Below are 21,748 nucleotides of genomic sequence, written 5' to 3' on the forward strand. Positions count from 1 at the left end.
GGCTAGCACACACCTCCTGAGCTTTACACACAAGCCTAAACTGCAGCAGCAAGGCCCAAACCTCCTTCAGCCAGTTCAAAGCCTCATTACATCCTCAGCCAATGGTACGGCTCCACCTGGAACTTACGTAGGTACAAACAAAGAGAATGAATAACGCCACCCTCAGGTGTGAGGAGCACAAACAACACACAACATCATGACCTGGGCCATAACAGTTATTCTTTGTTAAACTAATATATTGGTTACATCTTCTGAACTGCTTGAGTCAGATAACGGGTCTTGTTTATATTTGGTTACTTGATATTCTAAAGAATGATACAGACCTCGACACAGGCTACATTTGGACACGCCCCATTTACACATGCCTCAGGGCTTCAGTGTCAGACGCAACATCATTACCCCCACCCATTGTCTGACTGGTTGACCTAGCAACGTGCAGCAATAACCCCGACTGTATCATCTGTAATCAGAGAGCTGTAAAATACTATTGTATATCAAAGGCTGTGATTTTATGATAGTTGGAGCAGTTCCTTGTACCAAAGATCACACAGACGGTCAAAGTTCACACTTCCACTTTTCAAGCTCAGCACAGCCGAAGATCCTGTGTAGCATTTTGAACGTAGGTGCAAACTCACTCAGAGAAACAACTGGTAAGTGTATAAAGTTACATAAATATGATTATATTTTAATCTTAACTGTACTTCTTTTGTTGTAGTTCTAATTTGATAAACGTAAATTTAAAACTAGTTCTCTTGATTTATACTGTTGTTCGAGTATTTGTTCACTGAGCTTTCATTAAATTGTGTTTCTTCTTTTAGCCATTGTAAAAACAACACTCTCAACCAGTTTTTTTCTTAATTGGGCAGCAGTTCGGATCTCTTTTTACTTGCTTGTCTTAATCTGCCTTTACTTTTTGCTGTTAATGTATCACCAGTGCTGGACTTTGTGATCAAGTGTATAATTATCACAAGACACCACACTCACACACAGCAAGAAAAAAAGACCAAATGAAAAGGGGGAAAAAAGATTGCACCAAGGGGAAGATCTGTGGTTGCAACATATTTTCCCACAAACCTCAAATAGGAAAAAACACTGTTGGGAAATGTTGCAATTAAGATAATTAGTGTTTCCCTGCTGATTTTAAATTGCATTTGGCACTAACAACAGAATAAAAGGCCTAGAGCTGTAACCCCAAAAAAGCAATTAAAAGTGGAGCCGTAAGACAAGAAAAACCTGTGCATCTATGTGCCATTGTATAGCTACAATACCATGATAACATATTAGCTAGATACTGGATACTAAGGGTCTTATGATACAACATTTGCTGCCAACTGAGGATATTGCACGGAATATCACACATTGAGCAGTTTTGGGTTTTTTTTCGAGACCTGCTCCCGTTCGATCCTATCACTAAGTTATGTGGAATGATCTGTTTTATGTTGTAAATTGTTGCTGACTTAAGAGAAGTAATTAGCAAATTCACATTTTTTTAAACAAGTGATCTCACAGACCTTATTTTACGTTTTATTGTTTTACTACTCATTTCAGTGCGGTACTTATTTATATTTACGCACTTACAGTAGTAACCAGAATAGCACAAATACATTTGACTAATTTGACTGTTGATTGTATTTTAGGGGAGCTGTCTCTACTGATATAATATGGTCTATGGATCTAGGAAGTGTATGCACAATTTAAATTATGATAATTCACTGAATTTTTAACTGATCTTTGACAGAATGCTTACTACTGAATATACAAACTTGATATCACAGTAATTTAATATTTAAGGTCAACTCACTCTGTGCAATCAGGTTTGAAGTATGTTCTTCTTCCATGGTTCTTTTCTTTCTATTTCCAGAGCACCAGGATGTTTCCCCAGTATGGCCAGCTCATCTTGAAACCTCAGTTATGTTGTTTGTTTTTTCACCATGCTGTGATCCTGCTCCTTCTGATAGATATTAAGACAGGTAACTTCTACACAAACCTCAACTAATTTGAATACTTTAAACTCAATATAAAGTTAAACGAGGTTTGAAGATATTTCACAATTTTGCACATATACATCAGCACAATAGAAATAAAATGAAACAATCAAGAGTCAGCTGCAAAGAATCCACAAACATCAATGTGACTGTAAGATATAAACTTTGTCCTGTGCTTTTCAGGTCAGTCTGAGACAGTAACACCATCTCAAACAATAATCACATTAGTTGGTGAGGATGTCATCTTACCATGCCACCTAGAACCTCCATCAGACGCTGTTTCTGAGATTCTGGAGTGGGGGAGACCTGACTTGGATCCCAGATTTGTCCATGTGTGGTACGAGGGCCAAAACCATCTGGTTAATCAAAACCCATCTTACAAAGGAAGGACATCACTGTCCACTGAGAAACTGAAGCAGGGAGACCTTTCACTGAAACTCACTAGAGTCAAACACTCTGATAATGGCAGATATAGATGCTTTTTTCCCTCAGAGCACAAAGAATTTATCATTGAACTTCTTGTTGGTAAGTGGACATTTTTCATTACACTGTGAGATACAAATTGATGACAAATTAAAGGAAAAACTTTAACACACAGTAAAGTGATCCTTATAAATATGTCTCTTTATATGCCGTGGGGAGCATTTGGCTGTATAGTTACATGAAACTGTTGCAGTTAATATAAAGCTGTTTTAAGTAATCAACTTTATCCAGTCCAATCTTTGCTGGTTTTTTCCATTATTTTATCACACACCAGTCACTTTGTCCTTTACCAACTACAATGGTGCATGTATTGTTTGATTTTTGCATTATATGGCAGGAAATAAGAAAGTTGATCCTATGCAGGTTTTGAATATTTTTGAAAATAATTTATCTTAGTTTTCCATCTTCATCCTAATAGAGCTTTGTACACTATGACCTTGTGTGAAACTGGCAATAGCACCATGGCAGTTTCTTGAACTGTGACATTTTCTAGCAACAGTTCAACCTTTATTTTCCAGCTGGAAATAAACAATTTGCAGAAGTAAATTATTGTTAGAACATATAACTCTGCTCAGTACGCTTGGAGGGAACCTTTATCCAAACTGATTAAAACATTTTTATTGCTGATATAATTGACCAGAAACACTGTGCTCTGTAAAAACACATTCTTCTCTTTGGCATCCTCAGGCTCTCTTTCATTACCAACAATATCAGGAATCAACATAAACACCAGCAGGGTGGTGTTACAGTGTGAGTCTGCAGGCTGGTATCCAGAGCCTGAGCTGCTGTGGTTGGACGGTGAGGGAAACCTCCTCTCTGCTGGACCTGCAGAGACCCTCAGAGGTCCTGATGACCTCTATACTGTCAGCAGCAGAGTGACTGTGGAGAAGAGACACAGAAACAGCTTCACATGCAGAGTTCAGCAAAGGGATATGAAACAGAGCAGAGAGACACACATACATGTTTCAGGTAAATTGTATTTCTTTTAATCTTTAGAAATATAAATAAAAACAAAATTAGATTTTTTAAAAATGCTATAGTTAATTGATTGCACTAAAAAGATCATTATCAAATCTTGAAACTGAAAAAAGATGTTTCCAAATGGACACAAGCGACAATATTTAAAAATCTCTATAATTTAAAAAGAACCCAGTGGAACATCTGACAGTGGATGTTTGGACATAATTGTTTGTTTTTTAAATACCAAAATACCTCCCTATGGAAGGGGTGTCTTTTTGTTTTGTTTTGTTTTTTCCACTCTGTGATCTGAAGACCCTATGTTATGTGTACCAGTTCAAGGATGACCCCAATCCAGAATGCTGAAGGCAGGAATCAAACTCGAACAGGTGCAGGGAAATCTGAAGAATATATAAAGTCCAAAACCAGAGAGTGGGTTAGGGAATACAGAACAAGAGAGCTCTGGGTAGGCCTGGAAGCACGGGGAATACAAAGCCTGGGAACCCACAGCTAGCACGACACAACATTGAACAGATGGAGACAGACTGAACACTACAGACATACGGAGGTAGAGGGATGTGAAAATAACAACACAGAATACAGCAGTTACCAAAATAAAACTAAATATAGCTAAATGTGCAGACAAACATACAAAGACAAGACTGGATGAACAGAACGGGAACACAAAAAAGAATTTACTAAAGAAGCCCAAGGCTCTCCAAAATTTAACTTAACATGAAATAACAAAACCATACAGAAATTATATAATTATATAATGCATCAGGCAATAAACAAGACATGCATTACACGTAGGAAACTAGGAAAACCATCACTGCATTAAAAATTGTTGTTAATCTGTAGTGAAAAGGATCAAGAAAAAAACACTTTTCTAGTCTATTTGAGCACTCAGAGCTCCTTTTACTACTAGGCTCATTCACCCAAACACACTTTCATACAAACAATTTTTTAAGATGCAGCAAAGCACTTTGTTTCACACTTGCACACACGCTCACACTCCTAATGGGTGGAGGCAAAAAGGACACTTTGACATGTAGACTGGAGTAGCCAGGGACTGAGCAACCAACATTGTGATTGGTAGACGACCCTCCTAAGTCTCAGTTGCCCCAATTTGTATGTTCATTAAGAATATGACAAATATATATTTTAATTTCAAATCTACAGGAAACCATCTCCTCTGATTCCATACACTTATACAATTGCTTCTGGCATCATTTTTATTAACTCAGATATGAAAGAAATGTTTTTTCTCTTATTTGATTTTTTAGACATTATTTATAGAGTCCCAGAATTTTGGGGAAACAGATTTTTGTATAAATGTAATTCCGTTGTCTTTTTCATTTCAGGTGATTGTGTTGCAGTTCCACATTTTCCTGCTGACCGTGTCAGCATTATCTTAGCAATTTGTTTCATATTAACTGCAGCAGCTATTTCTGTGTGGAAATGGAAACAAAACAGATCTAAAGGTATCTAACTCTGGTAACTCTTAACAATTTAATGTGAATAAGCATTAGTGACCTTTACAGTGTACCTACTGTATCATGATAGATTCATTTAAAAAGCCCCTGATCCTAGATGCATGGCCCAGAATCTATAGCAATGAAATGTCAAAAAAATCTGTTTTGTTGAAGGGTAATTTCTAATATTCTTTATTTAATGTCCATAATCGTTCTTCAAACCATATTAGAAATGTTTTAATTAAATTATGTGGCACATTTTTTTCAGCCAATTTCAACAAAATAACTATTTATGCATTTACACAGAAAGAAAGAGGCAGAAAGTAGAAGAGCTGCTCAAGAAGTCTGAAGAATTACAGAAGAAAGATGAAGAACTGAAAGACTTGGCGGAGCTGATTAATATACTGATGAAACAACAGATTGACCTGAAAGAAGTGAAAGATAAACTCGGAGATCAAAGCAATACATTTGCATCTGAGGTGGAGAACCTGGGCACGCAGTTTCTGGAAGTGGATAAGATCACAGAAAAGGACAGAGCAAGGGGATACATAGATCTGAAAAGCATTATAACTAAAAGCAAAAACAGATTACCACAGCAAAGACCAGCATATGGAGAGATGGAAACAAACATTGAAAAACATCTGATTAGCATGCAGCAAGCATGTAATAAAATGAGAAACATAAAAACAATAGCAGAGAAACAGAAGGAAAACATAATTTTGCAACTGTCAGAGATACAGAAACATAAAGAAACTATTCAGAAGAAATCAAATTTAGAGTCAAACCAGGAAACCTTAAACATTTAAATACAACAACTACTTAAAAAAACAACTCAGGTGCTAAAACAAACACACACACATATTATAGATGTACTGTATATTAACCTAACAATATTTTTTTATTTGAGTAGAGTTAAATAAGATGAATGCAACTTTAGATGTGGGGTTTTTCAAATACATGAAGGTAAAGTTTGAGCTTTCTTTTTTTTCAGCTTGTTTGATTAAATCTCTAGCAAGAGCCATTTGCTCTTTTGGTGAAAAGGCTTAACTGAATAAAAAAAATGAATATCTTTTTGCATTTTTCTGATGACATTTTCTGAAGGCAGTTATTTATTTATTTATTTAAAAACTGTGCTGTAATAGAGAAGAAATCAAAGTTATCATCTTGTCCAGATAAGATCTCATTTATTTCTGTGCTGCAGTTCAGCCATTCAGTCATGACTCGACACATAATGCACATCACATTACATCAAAAGGTTCTTCAAAAAATAAAACTATACATTTCATAAACACAACAAATAAAGTTACATACTATAAAGTATTCTGGCAACCGTCAGTGCTACCTCTGGGCCTTCTTGTTTATAAACGAGTAAGCTGCTGATAAAATGAAGAATAGCCTGTATCCCTTTATTGGGTGAGAAAATCATGACATATAATTTTCTTAGGTCAGATGGAAAAGATATCTGATCCTTAAATGGCTGAATGGGCCTAACAGAGCATGATACAGATGTATAACATGCTTAGAAAATACGATGTAATGCAGCAGATGAACTTATCACAAAATATATAAAGCGTATAAACAGCAATATGAAACAAACACATAGATAAAGCAAAAATATTTCATGTTTAACTGAAGAAACATAAAACTGAAGTTAATATGCTTGACGTTTATTTTCAGGGATATTTTGGTGCGAGTGCTTACACACTTTAACTTTTTGAATGTATACCTTTTCACTGCCCAGTGCTACTTTATTTATTTAACCATTGCTAATTATTTTAAACTTTTCTAACAGCCTTCATCAAGAAAGAGCAGTCTGTGTCTTCACCTCCGCTCTTCTATCTCTGAGCTGGCACTTCTTCCTCCTCCTCTTCCTCACACTGTTGAATTTGTCCTGGTGTATCATCAAGAGTAGAAAAACCTTGTGTCTGGGCACCTCTCGCCTTGATGGATTTCTCAGTCTCTCTTGACTCTGGACACACAATCCTAAGGCAAAGTAAACCAACCATGGCACTTAACAAAAAATAGCAAAAGTTACAGTGGTCCTGAGAGGCCAAAAGGAGTGCAACTTAAGAAAACACCATCAAATTAAAAACACCACAAAACACAACAGAAATCGAAAAAAGATTACAAAGAAAGGAAACAAATAGAAAAATGCAGCAAAAGCTAAAAGAATAAACAAATCAGTCACTAACTTGACAAAGCTGATGCGGAAGTGTGGTGGTGGATAATTGTTTTGCAAAAATGGCTGAATGCTCAAACAGCATGACGAAGAGTAATGTCAGGGTTCCTGGGTTGTGACCCAGTGTTTTCAGTTCATTCATGTTCACTGTTTATTTTCCACATGTTCTACTTCCTATGTGTCAGATTATGTTCAGCTGTGTTCTCATCGTCAGTCAGTCCGTCAAATAGAACTCACGTTCTACTTGCTTTAAAAGCCTCTACTTTAGAATGCACACTGTTCATGCTGTCTGAACACTGGCAGAAAGCTGTGGAGGACAGGAGGGCCATGATGCTCAGCTGAATATCACTTTTACGGTCCTCCACAAACATCAGGATCATTTACACTAATGATAATGTTAGTTCAGTTATTTTGCTGCCTAATCTGGTTATATCGGTGGTGCTAAAAGGACGTTTTTTATAAGGAGAAACAAGCAGAAAAATAGTAGTTTATTCGGATTAAACCTGTGTTCTAATCCTGCATCTTAGCACACATGTGATTTCCATGTGTAAAAACTGCAAGTGTCCAGAGTCAAGACAGACTGAGAAATCCACTGCTGCATGATGTTATCTTATAGATATATTTCTCTTTTACTTTTATTATAAAAAGAAGTGTTATTTTTATTTATTGCATCTAGAGGGCAGGTGACCTCTAAAGGGCCTCTAAATTGGAACTCTAAATTGCATTCTATATATATTCTAATGTCTTAAGCCACAGTTATATCTGTCACATTGCATGTCTACTTCAGGTTAAGCGAACATCCAACGGTTATATTCACAATAACCACAGTATCTACCAGCATATAAAGTAAAACTGTATTGTGGTATAACTGCTAAACTATAATAAACCACTACCTTAAAAAACAAAAATTGAAGCTCTAATAGGAAGGCAAAAATAAGTTTGAAATGTTGAAACATTTTAAGAATAGTAATTCTAAATGTTTGTTGCTTTTCAAGGTTTCTTTTTTGTTTGTTTTAGTCTTGATATGTCATAAATTCATGAATATATCTGACAAATATGCTGTTTTCTATATTCCATTGTATAAACTGAATCTGAAAATGTATTTTTATTATGTTTCTAATTAATACATGTACATGTCTTCTAAATGTATAATTAATAGATCCACATAATACAGGTACAAATAAAGAGACACATGGGCTAAAAAATAAGTTTATACAGGACAGTGTATTACATGCCCAATATAAGAAAACTGGCCATAGAAGTTACAAAAAGTTATGCAACTGCTCTTCCAGAAGTCACATGTATTGTAACTGAAGTCAACGAGTCAAACATAAATGCAGCTGCCAGTATAATATATGAAGATAACACCTAATAACACCTATAGCAATTAACATAATAAAAATGGCTCTTTGCTGTAGTTAAATAGCACTTAAAGTTGACCTTTGCAAATTGGGTTTACTATAATATTCACTTATTATTTATTGGACTCTGTTAAGTGCATGCCCTGCCTTTTGTATGCAACAGATTTTAAAATTAAAAACAAATGCTAAATAATTATCGAATACCTTTTAACTAAAACACACATGTTTTGATACGGTGGAATTTTAGATAAACTTAATCTTTAATCACTTCTTTCCTATTTCTTTTTTTTTTTCCATGTCAGACATCTGCCAGTAAACATGTTCAACTCAAACTCATCTGTATTGAGAGCTGAGTTGTAAGTGTTGTAAGATACACGTAGCTCTTACTTCTAAGCTGGTGGCTTAAGAGCAACCAATCTTGAATAGATGAAAGTAAATGCTAAAGCAACATGAAAAGCATGAAAATCAGAAATCTATTCAACCATCACTTGGATGGATCATTTCAGAGTGGTTTAGAAGCGCATCATAGTGCAGAATCAGCACTTTTAATCATGTTCAGTGATCTTTTATTAATTGTAGATTCCTACTTCAAAGGTGATCTTGACCCTCTGAAAAACACATTTGGTATTAAGCGTGGTTTTTGACAATATCTTTACATTTAAGAAAGAAAATGCTGATGTCAGAGCTAGTTTTTACCCACTGAGGCTCTTAGGATAAAACATAAAATCCAAATCCAAATGCCTGTGCATTTGGATTTGATTGTAATATTTTATTTGTTTCAGTCATTAAATTGCTTCTGGTTGTACCAAGAAGTTAAAGAAGAGAGGAATTTGTATCTTTGTTCTAGCTTCCCGTAAACTTTGGAACAGCCTGGCCTCCTATTAGGACCTCACCAACACTCAGTAACACTTTTCAAAACCTGTTTCAACACTAATTTTCATGCCTTGGCATTCAATCTAGACTGAGCCTTCACATTTCTTTTTAGTTTTTTCTTGTGGTTATGTGTATTGTGTTGTTATTATTGCTTTCATGATATAGTTGAACAGTATTTTGGTCAGTATTGTTTTTTTGTGCTTATAAATGAACTGACTTGACTTGGCACTGGATATTTTAATTTAATGTAATTTGTTTTATTCATTGTCAATTCATAACAATCATCATCTGGAGGAGCTTTCTTACTAATTCCACTTCCCCAGCAAGTGGGGCACACCCTGAATAGGTTCGTGTCTATTTCAACACTAATATAATGCTCTTTGTGTCCCATTGTCAGTCAACAATCAAGCAAATCAAAAATATAAATATATGTCAAATACAGAACACTATAAATTATGATATCATGATTATCATCATATTTTAAGATATATATTTTCTATAAGTTATAGAAAAATATATGGTTTTCCTAAATAAAGTAACAATAATAATAATAATAATAATAATAATAAAATGTAAAATGAGTACCTCATTTCTTTTTCTGTTTTGTCTCATTGTTGTAGGTATCCATTTGTAGATGAGTTACCTGAACATTTTCATACACTGAAACAGATAAAAAAAGTTTTGAAATAAGTAGTATGTGGTGACAGAAAGATAACTTACTCATTAGTCTATTTGAAAGACATTCTCACATAAAAACACTCACTCTTGGTGATACTGTGTTACAGCTTCCTAATTTTACAATTAGTTCACTGAGACTCAAAACTTCGCAGGAGAGATGAGTGTAAGATTAATAAAATAAACATAAACACTCTTACAAACACTTTTACAATACTCACCAAAAAGACTCAAAAACAACACAAACTTCCACAAATCTACTACAAACTGGACCTTGGAACAATATGCTTATTCGCACACCTCAGTCACATGGTCACTGAACACATCTACATTATGCTATATTTGCAAATTTTACACCTTGCACATGTCTTTGGCTTGTCTTCTCTACTAAAACCTGACCATAACCTGAACCTGGTATTCAATACCTACTGCACAATCATCTCACTTTACTGCAATTGCACATGACCACTTTTTATTGTTTGGGTTTCCACCGGCGTGGAATTACCAAAAATAGAGAGGGCATAGCCTAATATATGAAACAAGAAAATACCGCCATGTAATCCCTTTATTTCAACAAAGTAACTGTATTCTGAATACCACCTTTTTAAACTGAATAGATTTACTCATATTTTGTATTTTAAATACGTAACGTAATGTATTCCCCAACACTGTCTATTTTTTATATTCTCATAAATGCAAAATGGGGGGTTTGTGGTGAAACGGCATTTTGGTACGCTGTATACTGTGTATATTGTTGTATTGACAATAAAGACCTTGAATCTTGAATTTATAAACTACTCACCTGTTACTGACATGACAGCGTAAGAGCTTGCTACTAGGTGGAACAAAATAAAATAAAAAGAAGAACAATAAATAAAAAGTTAAAGAACAAACAGGTAATCTTACATTAATAAACATCCATTTAATAATTCCAAAAATTATTTCTCTTTCTGCCTTGTTTTGCTACTGAACATATTAATCTATTGTTATTATAAGTGCTTTACTGCACATCCAAACTGAGCAAAAGACTTCTTCTGATATCTACCTCGATGAACATCATATGAATTAAATTGTATTATTTAATTTTCTGTTCACCTTAAATTATTGGCACAATAAATAAGTAAATGCACAAATATAGAAAGAAAGAAACCTGTGTGTTTCTGGCAGTAATGTAGTCCAGCCACTATTATCACATCCACAGCCAAAATGATCAACATAGCAGGCAATATGATGGAGAGTCCAGTGGACCTGGATGGAGAGCTCTTCTGTTCAGTCTCTTGATCATCTTGAGGTATTGTCTCCTGAGGTGTGGGAGCAACATGTGCTGCTAACACAATAAATATACAATATTGTATTTTGTTAATTTTTGTTAAGTATTTCAAGATGATGAAATGGATAACAATCTAATCTATATTCCCTTGACGTGAGTGAAGACAGTGTTAGTTTCTCACTAGATCAACTAAATCAATAACTCAAAAAAAAACTGCAATGACCTTTTGCACAGTCATGGTCAGCAGACGATTCATTCTAATAATTCTGGAGATAGGATTGTGACGCTGAAAAACTTGTTCATGCATTTATTACTTCTATGCTGGAGTAATTCATTATTATCAAGATGTCCTTAAAAAATCCTCATTAGAGCGTTTCCCTCTCGGACTAAAGGCTTACTTGTTGTTCCTAGAGTATTTAAAAGTAGAACAGGAGGGAGAGCCTTCAGTTTTCAGTCCCCTATTTTGTGGAACCAACTTCCAGTTTAGGTTGGGGAGACAGCCTCTCTACTTTTAAGATTAGACTTAAGATTTGGGCTGGATCAGTTGCTCCTGAATCCACCTTTATTTACACTACAATAGGTCTACACTACTGGGGGATTCCCATGATGCATTGAGTATTTCTTCTTTACTCACCTTTTCCACCCTCTATGTGCTAAATACACCTTTCTTCGAGTTAACTAATGTAACCAGGACAATGTTATCTAACTTATGTTAAAAAAATAATAATAATGATGAAATATTATCTCCACTTACTCAATCATAATCTATGCTAAATCTGAACATTATATAGTAGGACATGAAAGAGTGAAAATTATAATTATGGTTGAAGGCTGATGTTGATGTTGCACAAAGCAACACTGTGCCTTACAAAACTAGAGCTTTACAAACCCCAAAGTGTGGCTTTATTCTTGAATAAAATTCAGTTCAAGCATTTCCTTAGTATGCCTGATATTTTATATTCTTACATGCAAGCAGAGACTGCAGAGACCTGTTTTAAAACTTTAATTTTCTTCTAGCACCACTACACAAAGTTTAGAATATAGCAAAGAGACTATTGCGTGTATATTTGTGCATTGCATTTGCTCAAATGCAGAACTGTATAGTTTATTTGAAAATATTATGCATCCATTGTGCTAAAAAAATGTCATAGCTCACCTGTCACAGCCATCCAGCTCTCTGGTGATTTCCCTTGAGATTCAGAAAAGCTGCACTTGTACAGTCCTTCATTAGACTTGGAAACATGGGGAATGGTTATCTTTCCTGCATATCCAGTTTCCAAGTAGTGACCGTCCTTGTAAAAATCAGGTGGAAGACTGGAAGGCATTCCTTTTTTTCTACAGCCCAAAGTGACAAAATCTCCCTCCATAAAAGGAAAAGCGGGAATCTCCAGGATCACATCTCCTCCTCAAAAAACAAGAAGATTTATAATAAAAATGAATACATTGACATCCCCCCTGACTAAAGTTAAGATGGCTGTAAAAACACATTTAACTCAAGTCCATCTTGATTTTTGAGTCTTAGTAGCATGTTGAAATTTTGGAAAAATGTGAAGTTAGTGGTTAGTAAACATACCAGTGATGGTGATGCTGACAGTCATGCTTTTCTCTCCATCTTCATTTTCACACCAGTATTCTCCACCGTGTGACTTAAAGGCAGGTTTAATGTACAAGAATTTTTTTGATGTTTCCCACTGAGTAGAATTTAAGCCAAGCTTTTTGATCACTCTCCATTCTGCTGGGCCATGAAACCCCGAGCAGTTTAATGAGATGGAGTCATATTCAAAGAACTGCAGTCTATTTGGATGAACATGAAGATAAGCTCCTTCTGCTGCACACACACAAAAATAAGTAAATGGATAAAATTAAATAAAAAAATGACTAGATGAAGAGATTGATATCTACTCTTCAAAAAAAGTGAATTTAATAGGGACCACCCACTTGCAAGTACAGTACAATAAAAGTACAATATACTTTTTTTTCCAAATCATTTTCTTAGGAAATAGAAAGATAAGCCATGTCTAGTATTTGTAATTGTTATATACACTAACCGGTCACTTTATTAGGGACATATGTTCAACTGCTCTTTAACAAAATGGCTAATCAGTCAAATCAACAATTAGAATAGAAAACAAAATGATCTGAGAGACTTTGAATGTGGCATGGTGCCAAATGGGTTGTTGTGAGTCACAGATTTATCATAGATAGACATTTTTTTCAAGCACCCCTTGATTTCATGATAACACCCTTAAAGTAACAATACAAATAGTATAATAGCAATTTATGTTGGTATTGTTTTTCTGACCGCTACATTTTCCCAGCTTGAAGGGAGTAAAGGTTGGAATGAAAATCGGGTTTAATGTGCAGTGTCATGATGGCACTCACACCGAGGCATCACTGATTCAACAACAGGTTTGTCATTACATTCAACCAGGCACAAGCAAAGTGTACCTAATAAAGTGACCAGTAAGTGTATTCTTACAGACATTTGTCTCTGTTAACAAAAGTTTGTCTTACATTCTTTAGCATACATACAATATTTCTGGTCTTGAGCTATAAGCAGCAACAGCATTTTCACCACTGTAGAGACAAAAAAATGACACATTACAGATGTCTTTATATGTAAGACATGGAAATCTCAACAGCAAAAAATACTAATACTACTGCTGCTAATAATAATAGTAATAATACTAGTCTGGTTTTTATATACTTTTAGTTCAGTGTCCAGCTGACAGCGATCAGCAGAAGCAATTTAAAGTTACCAAATGATCTGGTTTCTTTAAGGCAACAGAATTAACACTTACATCATATAAAAATCTTATTAATCACTCAGTTTAAATTCACATGCACTGTGCTTTATAAATAAATGTGACTTCTGAAAAAAGCATTAACAAACCGCTTAATAGACACACACATCCATGGATTTTATTTGAATGTTGATTCAGATGCAAATGAGGATCAGTACTCACTCAGTTTGATGCAGAGCTCCATATTGTACCTCAAATGGGCCTCACCATTTAACTGAATACAAGTAAAATGTGACAGGGTAGTACTTCCCTTTTTCTGTGCAGCATAGAAGCCACAGCTACGTGTGGGGGATTTTGTTTTTTGTCAACCTATCTCTTGAACTGTCAGAAGGAAGAGCCACTGTTACTGCACACAAGACATACAACAACAACAATCTTTATTTATAGAGCACATTTAAAAACCAGCGGTATACCAAAGTGCTTAACATTAGAGACAGAGAAGTAACATGAGTATTATAAGGCCTTAGCAAAGTATCAAATATGCTCACAGGTCAATACCACTAATACACAGGGATAATATAAAATGCATATTAAAATAAAAACATAATAAAAGCACAAGCCATAAAAAATATGTATAAGGAAAAATAGAGTAAGTCTAAGAGTCAGGTGCGAGCATTAACAAGCAGGAAAGGCGAGATTAAATAAATAGGTTTTTAACCGCGATTTAAAAGATTGAATGGAATCGGACATCCGGATCACAATAGGAAGGTTATTCCACAACTCTGGTTAGCCAGGGCAAACACCCGGTCACCTCTAGACTTCAGCTGAGATCTAAGCTGCACCAAGAGTAACTGAGTAGATGATCTTAATGCTCTGGCAGGAACATACGATTTAAGGAGTTCCTTAAGGTGGCTCGGTGCTGTGTTGTTGGTAATTTTAAACGTAAGCAGCAGTATTTTAAATTGGATGCGGTATTTTATGGGTAGCCAATGCAGGTCAGCTAGAACAGGAGTGATACAGGCAAACTTCCCAGTTCTGGTCAGAATGCGTGCTGCAGCATTTTGGACTGTCTGCAGTCTATGAAGGAGGGCAGAATGAAGACCAAAATAAAGTGAGTTGCAGTAATCCAGCCTTGAGGTCACAAAGGCGTGGATGAGCTTTTCCAGGTCCTTATGCAGAACATACTGCCTAGCCTTAGAGATGAGACGGAGTTGGTAGAAACTAGATCTAACTACAGCAGACACTTGTTTATCGAGTTTGAACGAGCTGTCAAGCAACACGCCCAGATTGCTAACAGTGTCAGAAAGGGAGCTGGTAAGGGAACCAAAGGCATCACGAAGTTAGCCACGAGGAATGTTGCTGCCAAATACCACGATTTCAGTTTTCTTATCATTTAGGATAAGAGAGTTTGCTAGGAGCCATTCTTTGACCTCGCGCATGCACTCCATAACGCGGCAAATCTCCGTTAACGAGCTACCGCGGATCGCCCCGTGCGTGGGGCTGGACAGCGTCAACACGTTAACGAGCAAACTGTGCTAACGCACTAGTTCCCACCAATGTAATTGAGCATCGCGTGGCACATCTGATATACTGTTTCACTTTTTTCCATGACGCGCTTACCTTCAGGGTCATACGTCACATGAAAACCAAAATAGTTCCAAACGCCAGATCTGAATGAGGGTGGGGGAGGTTCAATTTCGGGTAGCGTTGAGGCAGTTGCCATGTTGCAACGAGCTTAACTTCTGTCTTGCTAGCTTGCGCTGCGCTCAGTGGATCTGCGCTCGACAGTGCAGGCTAGGCGGAGTAGTCGAACGCAGATCCACTGAGCTCTCAACACAGACAGCATCGTCAGAATAAAAGTTGATAAAATAAATTTAAAAATTTTGTATTGTTCGATACATATGCGTACCGAACCGAAAGCACTGTATTGAATAGCTCAATACCGATACATGTATTGTTGCACCCCTAATATATATATCTATAGATAGATAGATAGATAGATAGATAGATGATGTTCCTGGGATCTGCCGGAGCCACACTCACTTATATATAACGTAGGGTTGGTTAGCATGGTGGCCTAGCCTAGGGACGCTTAGTGGTGATGATGTAGTAAGTAATGATGCGAAGAATCATGAACGAATGGTTCAATACTCGAGAATCACTTTTGAATCATTCATGAGTCAGTAACTCAACTCCAACTGACTCACTGACTCATCCCTCTTGCTGTTAGTTTCATTATTAGAAATATATCTAGCTTATAATTAAAATTGTGGAGAAAAACACAACATCCAGTATCTTAACAAAAACATTTCTGCTCTGAAATGGAAGAAAAAACCCTGAGTAGAATCTCACATCAAGACAATAGCTCCTCGGTTCACAGTAGCATCGCTCTGCTAACATGCTAACAACACATTTGAGCTACTCACCCCCTCCCTTCCTGTGCTGATTTGTAGGGTACGCGAATCACTCAGGACTCACTAACTCATTCCCTTCCCGTGCTGAATCATAGTGCGAAGGAATCACTCAGGACGCGCTCACCCCCTCCCTCCTGTGCTGAATCATTGCACGAATGAATCACTCACTCACTCACCCCCTCCCTCCTGGCTCACAGCTTCTTCTTCTTCTTGGTTGGCACCAATGTTAAGGCGCATTACCGCCCCCTGGCTCACAGCTCAGTGGACATTTAGATGAGAAAATATATATTTGACACATTTAAGGAAAATACTAATAAAATAAAAATAAACAAAATAAATGTTCCCTATAGAATTTTTTTTGCTCTTTTTTGTTCTATAAAATAGTTGTTTTCTTTTAGAATCACTCATCTTAGCAGTAGGATATACATGAAAAGAGAAACAAATTAAGTTTGAGTGAAAATGTACATTTTTTGGATTCTCTGGTCAACTGACTCAGTGACTCAAAAAGTCCGATTCACTTTGGTGAGTGACTCATTAAAACCTGATTCAGTAAAAAAAAACAAATTTACCATCACTACTGGATACAGATGACTTGCTGAGGATTCAAGTATGGGTTTGACTATCTATCTATCTATCTATCTATCTATCTATCTATCTATCTATCTATATAGTTACAGTTAAAAGCTTATATACATGATCATGGGCATGAATGTATTGGTAATGTGGGTTTAAGGCTTTTAATCATAACAACTGGTCTTTTTTCAGGATGTATACAGCATAAGGCTGCAAGGGCTTTAAAAACATTTATATGGCTGATTTTTTATCTATGAGTGTAATTTCTGGTCTAGAGCTGAGTTTCCCACAGTGAAGGAGTCCCACCAAAAGCAGCAGCAGAGCCACCATCACAATAGTGAAAACAACCCTTAAGAGGAGGAGGAGATCACGAAAGTTGTCAGAAAAGAGATTAGTATCTCTGTGAAGCCCTGCAAAGAGACCAGAAATTTGCATATTAAGAAGAAACATTTGCAATTTTTCTTTTTGCATCGTCTTTCACACCATGGTGTCTCTTCTAACATCATGATACCCTAAATTTAAAAAAATATTTCTATCCCATTGTAAGATTACTTAAAAAATATATAAATAAAACCTTGCCATGCAAAATGCACTTTTTAAAAGAATCTAGTTATGTTGGTTAAATAATGGTACATAATAATATTGAATGATAAAGCGTGCTTTTCAGAATTCATGAGCATTTATCTCCGAATGTAGGTTTTGCTAATCCTTTAATTTAAAATACAACCAGCCTACGTGTTATTTTGAGCAATGCTTGGATGGCTGGACAGAACAGTGACACAGTTGACAAAACTGACAATGCTCCCAGTATGACTAAAATGATATAGGTTTGTCAAGTTTAAATGTGATCAATAAAGTTTATTATATAAGTTTACTACAAAGTGAACAGATATAAGTATGAAATGTAAGGGTTTTATTTTGAAACATTTACACCTCACCTTGGACAGACAGCCAACTTTCTGATGATTCTCCAACTCGTGATATTCTGCACTTGTAGAATCCTTCGTGAGACTTGTAGACTGTGCTAATGGTCATGTTTCCCATAGAGTTGGTACCAATGAAGATGTCATCCTTATAGAAGGAAGTAGCAAGGCTGGCAAAAGCCATTTTGGTTTTGCAGAACAGAGTCACAGATTCGCCCTCCATCACAGGATGAGCAGGAGTCTCCAGGATTAAAGCAACAACTAAACAAGATAGGGCTTGTCAATATTTATATAATTTAACCTTCCAACATTCATAAGGTCACTGGCAACCCATCTAAACTGAATGCAATTTTCAGTTCATTCAGTTTTAAGATGCGCTAATCTTTTACTACAGGCAGAATCAAATAATTAAAATGACAAAAGATAAACCAAAAACAAATGACAGTACACAATTTTGTTCAATTATTAAATGATGAAGCCTATAATTACACTTCACAATACAATATACAGAACATATTAAATTCAAGACTTATTACCCTCTCTTTTTTGTTCTTTCACAATCAACAAACTCTCTGGTGATTCTCCAGCCCCAGAGATTATACACTTGTAGAGTCCTTCATCAGACCTGGATACATTGTGAAGGACCATCTTCCCAGAATAGCCAGTTCCAATTTTCAGATCATCTTTATAGAAATCAGCTATGTGGTTTAGAAGAGCTCCTTTCTTTTTACAGCACAGGGTGACAGTTTTACCCTCCATGACAGGGAAAGTTGGACTCTCCAGTATCACAGAATTAACTGAAATTAACAGAATTAACTGAAACATTTATACAGTATGTTAAGGCCTAATATGCATTCATTAGAAATTATTTTTGTTGTTTAACTATCGGGTGTTCAGGCTTTCAGGACACCTGGTTTTAACTAAAGAATTATGGTTGTCAAAACATTCATGAAAAGTATAATATCTATTGATACAAAAAAAACATCTAAAACATTGTGCTGCCAAATCTATACATGTCATTATCTTGTTTTTTCTTAGTTTTAAATATAGAGGTGCACTTGTAAGCAAAAAAAACCCCCACATTTGCACGATAGTTGGGATGGGTTGGATCAAACCTTTCTAGAATTTCAAGTTTCTCAAGTACACAACAGTACATTTTACTGGCTCAGGTCTGAGTGGGCCAAAATTCTGCCACAGCAATGTAAACGTGTAAATATTCTAGTAGGCAATGAGCATATCTTCACATTGCATATTGACACAAATATTGTGACACATATTGACACAATATTTATGGAAATTTGAGATGGCCATACAGAAAATATTCTAAAAACTATATATGATATTACAGTGGCTTGTTTTTTGTTTTGTTTTTTTAAAATACTTTAGTTTTTAGAATATACTTGTAATAGAATATTTTTTTTTTCCAAACATTTTTTCCAAATAAATAACTGCAAAGTGGGGTGTGCGTAATTATTCAGCCCCCTTTGGTCTGAGTGCAGTCAGTTGCCCATAGACATTGCCTGATGAGTGCTAATGACTAAATAGAGTGCACCTGTGTGTAATCTAATGTCAGTACAAATACAGCTGCTCTGTGACAGCCTCAGAGGTTGTCTAAGAGAATATTGGGAGCAACAACACCATGAAGTCCAAAGAACACACCAGACAGGTCAGGGATAAAGTTATTGAGAAATTTAAAGCAGGCTTAGGCTACAAAAAGATTTCCCAAGCCTTGAATATCCCACGGAGCACTGTTCAAGCGATCATTCAGAAATGGAAGGAGTATGGCGCAACTGTAAACCTACCAAGACAAGGCCGTCCACCTAAACTCACAGGCTGAACAAGGAGCGCGCTGATCAGAAATGCAGCCAAGAGGCCCATGGTGACTCTGGACGAGCTGCAGAGATCTACAGCTCAGGTGGGGAATCTGTCCATAGGACAACTATTAGTCGTGCACTGCGCAAAGTTGGCCTTTATGGAAGAGTGGCAAGAAGAAAGCCATTGTTAACAGAAAACCATAAGAAGTCCCGTTTGCAGTTTGCCGCAGGCCATGTGGGGGACACAGCAAACATGCAAACACTACTGTTCACAAACGCTGTCCATCGAATCTGACTGAGATGGAGCTGTTTTGCAGAGAAGAATGGGCAAGGATTTCAGTCTCTAGGTGTGCAAAGCTGGTAGAGACAGACCCTAAAAGACTGTCAGCTGCAATTGCAGCAAAAGGTGGTTCTACAAAATATTGACTTAGGGGGATGAATAATTACACACACCCCACTTTGCAGTTATTTATTTGTAAAAAAATGTTTGGAATCATGTATGATTTTCGTTCCACTTCTCACGTGTACACCACTTTTGTATTGGTCTTTCATGTGGAATTCCAATAAAATTTATTCATATTTGTGGCTGTGATGTGACAAAATGTGGAAAGTTCAAGATGGCCGACTACTTTTGCAAGCCACTGTAGATCTTATATTGTGCTTAATATATGTTTTTCTTGGTACAGCTTGTAATATTTGCTCATCCCAGCATTGAAGTTGAATGAAAATGGCATTTTCTTAATTTTTGTGACTAAGAATTTCATGTTAATAAGTATTTTTACAGTGTTGTGTAATTCATCTTTATACAAATCATCATTTGCAATTAGTCTGTGCTCAAATATGGGACTTGACAGGACTGTTTGGAAATTTTTTATTTTTTTTTACATTTTAATTTGCCCATTAGTACACATTTTTAAAAATATTTGTCCCAAATTACAAATTCTAATATATTTTTTTTTTTATGCTAAAAAAAGTCAGGTTTTTCTTGAAGATACTCATGTGCAAACATTGTTGTAGAATTCAATGTCAAAAAAAAGGGCCTGAAAGTGGGTAGTTGAACCATTAAAATATATATTTATAAATATCTTAAAGTATTTCATATATGAAGTTAAAATTTCACAGCAATAATTATAAATGTTCAGATTTTCTACCATAAAATACTATAATGTAAATTGGAGGCGTCAAAGCAGAAGGTTTGATTTGAAAAAGAATTACTCTATGGTGTTGCAGAGTTTCAAAGGAATGGTGGGTAAATTAATTTTCTTAAGGGACCACATGAGCACCTGGTAATGCTGTGGAGGACTGTACCAATAAGCATATAAAGACATAAAATTAATATCGAGCACAACTGAATTCAGCTTATTGGCGTCGCCCTCGGCAATATTACCAGTTTGTTTTGCAGTCCTTCAGAAAATGTATTGCCCATCCCTCTTTTTAAGCTTTAATTTTAAATTTATACTCAAATCAGTAAAATGCTTTTCAAAAACATTGTACATTTTGACATTTTAAATTTTAAAGTGACGCTTTTCAGTTAACAAGCTTTTATTTCGACTCCATGTTTATTTCTCACCTCTGACAGCCAGCCAGCTTCCTGGTGATTCTCCACCTCCAGATATTCTGCACTTGTAAAGTCCCTCATGGGACTTGTAGACTTGGTGGATGGTCATGTTTCCTGTTGAGCTTGTCCCAATGAAAATGCCATCCTTATAGAAGAGAGCTGGAAGGCTGGCAGACAGTGTCTTGTTTCTACAATGCAGAGTTACAGCTTCACCCTCCAGCACATGAGCAGGGCCCTCCAGGATTACTGAAACAACTAGAAAACATTTTACCACATTTTTAAAGTGTAAATGTTTACTTAATCTCTTTATCAATTTGTTGGTGATCCATCAAACTTGAGGGTAATTATTATAAACACTGAAAAAATGATTTTGCAATGCCATTTATACTCAACAGTTTTTTATGTCCAAGTGGAAGGAAGCCTTGGGCTGGACCCAGGACACATTAAAGAGATTATACATCTCG

At 36.0% G+C, this 21,748-nt stretch overlaps 3 protein-coding genes across 5 annotated transcripts in view; 1 reads left to right on the forward strand and 2 right to left on the reverse strand.

Annotated features, from left to right (window-relative positions):
* The first annotated feature begins 453 nt into the window (after positions 1-453).
* LOC147334613 (butyrophilin subfamily 1 member A1-like) lies at positions 454-8,745 on the forward strand. The gene is made up of 6 exons (XM_086273248.1): positions 454-650; positions 1,862-1,970; positions 2,169-2,510; positions 3,156-3,437; positions 4,790-4,909; positions 5,207-8,745. The coding sequence occupies exons 2-6, from the start codon at positions 1,871-1,873 to the stop codon at positions 5,704-5,706; spliced, it is 1,344 nt and encodes a 447-aa protein (XP_086129374.1). The 5' UTR covers positions 454-650; positions 1,862-1,870; the 3' UTR covers positions 5,707-8,745.
* On the reverse strand, positions 5,242-15,808 carry LOC147334614 (low affinity immunoglobulin gamma Fc region receptor II-like). 3 transcript variants are annotated; one of them, XM_086273292.1, is made up of 8 exons: positions 14,225-15,808; positions 13,791-13,835; positions 12,832-13,086; positions 12,415-12,663; positions 11,139-11,315; positions 10,791-10,823; positions 9,899-9,973; positions 5,242-6,883 (listed from the first exon to the last, which is right to left on the reverse strand). In XM_086273292.1, the coding sequence occupies exons 1-7, from the start codon at positions 14,244-14,246 to the stop codon at positions 9,900-9,902; spliced, it is 855 nt and encodes a 284-aa protein (XP_086129418.1). In that variant the 5' UTR covers positions 14,247-15,808; the 3' UTR covers positions 5,242-6,883; position 9,899. The 3 variants fall into 3 exon arrangements, with proteins under 3 accessions (XP_086129418.1, XP_086129412.1, XP_086129410.1); XM_086273286.1 differs by having other exon boundaries at positions 10,791-10,820; positions 13,791-15,808; XM_086273284.1 differs by having other exon boundaries at positions 13,791-15,808.
* Positions 15,809-17,220: 1,412 nt separating this feature from the next.
* The window catches only part of LOC147334615 (Fc receptor-like protein 5), a 49,978-nt gene continuing 45,450 nt past the window's right edge, over positions 17,221-21,748 (reverse strand). Inside the window, exons 6-9 of the mRNA XM_086285966.1 lie at positions 21,297-21,539; positions 18,482-18,709; positions 17,928-18,173; positions 17,221-17,399 (exon numbers count right to left, since the gene is read on the reverse strand). Coding sequence (XP_086142092.1) covers positions 17,221-17,399; positions 17,928-18,173; positions 18,482-18,709; positions 21,297-21,539 — 896 coding nt within the window. The remainder of the gene's footprint in view (positions 17,400-17,927; positions 18,174-18,481; positions 18,710-21,296; positions 21,540-21,748) is intronic.

The sequence above is a fragment of the Aulonocara sp. 'chitande type north' Nkhata Bay genome, linkage group LG3 (assembly GCF_057382095.1).
Source record: "Aulonocara sp. 'chitande type north' Nkhata Bay isolate Kocher_YH1m ecotype deep benthic linkage group LG3, A_spYH_male_GT1.1, whole genome shotgun sequence".
Classification (NCBI taxonomy): domain Eukaryota; kingdom Metazoa; phylum Chordata; class Actinopteri; order Cichliformes; family Cichlidae; genus Aulonocara; species Aulonocara sp. 'chitande type north' Nkhata Bay.

Excerpts from the sequence above, each read along its gene's own strand:
- LOC147334613 (XM_086273248.1), top strand. The coding sequence starts at position 1,871 with ATGTTTCCCCAGTATGGCCAGCTCATCTTGAAACCTCAGTTATGTTGT. Across the intron at positions 3,438-4,789 it reads GACACACATACATGTTTCAG|GTGATTGTGTTGCAGTTCCA; the intron begins GTAAATTGTATT and ends TTTTCATTTCAG. Across the intron at positions 4,910-5,206 it reads GAAACAAAACAGATCTAAAG|AAAGAAAGAGGCAGAAAGTA; the intron begins GTATCTAACTCT and ends GCATTTACACAG.
- LOC147334614 (XM_086273284.1), bottom strand. The coding sequence starts at position 13,860 with ATGTGTCATTTTTTTGTCTCTACAGTGGTGAAAATGCTGTTGCTGCTT. Across the intron at positions 11,316-12,414 it reads GAGCTGGATGGCTGTGACAG|CAGCACATGTTGCTCCCACA; the intron begins GTGAGCTATGAC and ends TTATTGTGTTAG. Across the intron at positions 9,974-10,790 it reads CGCTGTCATGTCAGTAACAG|TGTATGAAAATGTTCAGGTA; the intron begins GTGAGTAGTTTA and ends TATCTGTTTCAG.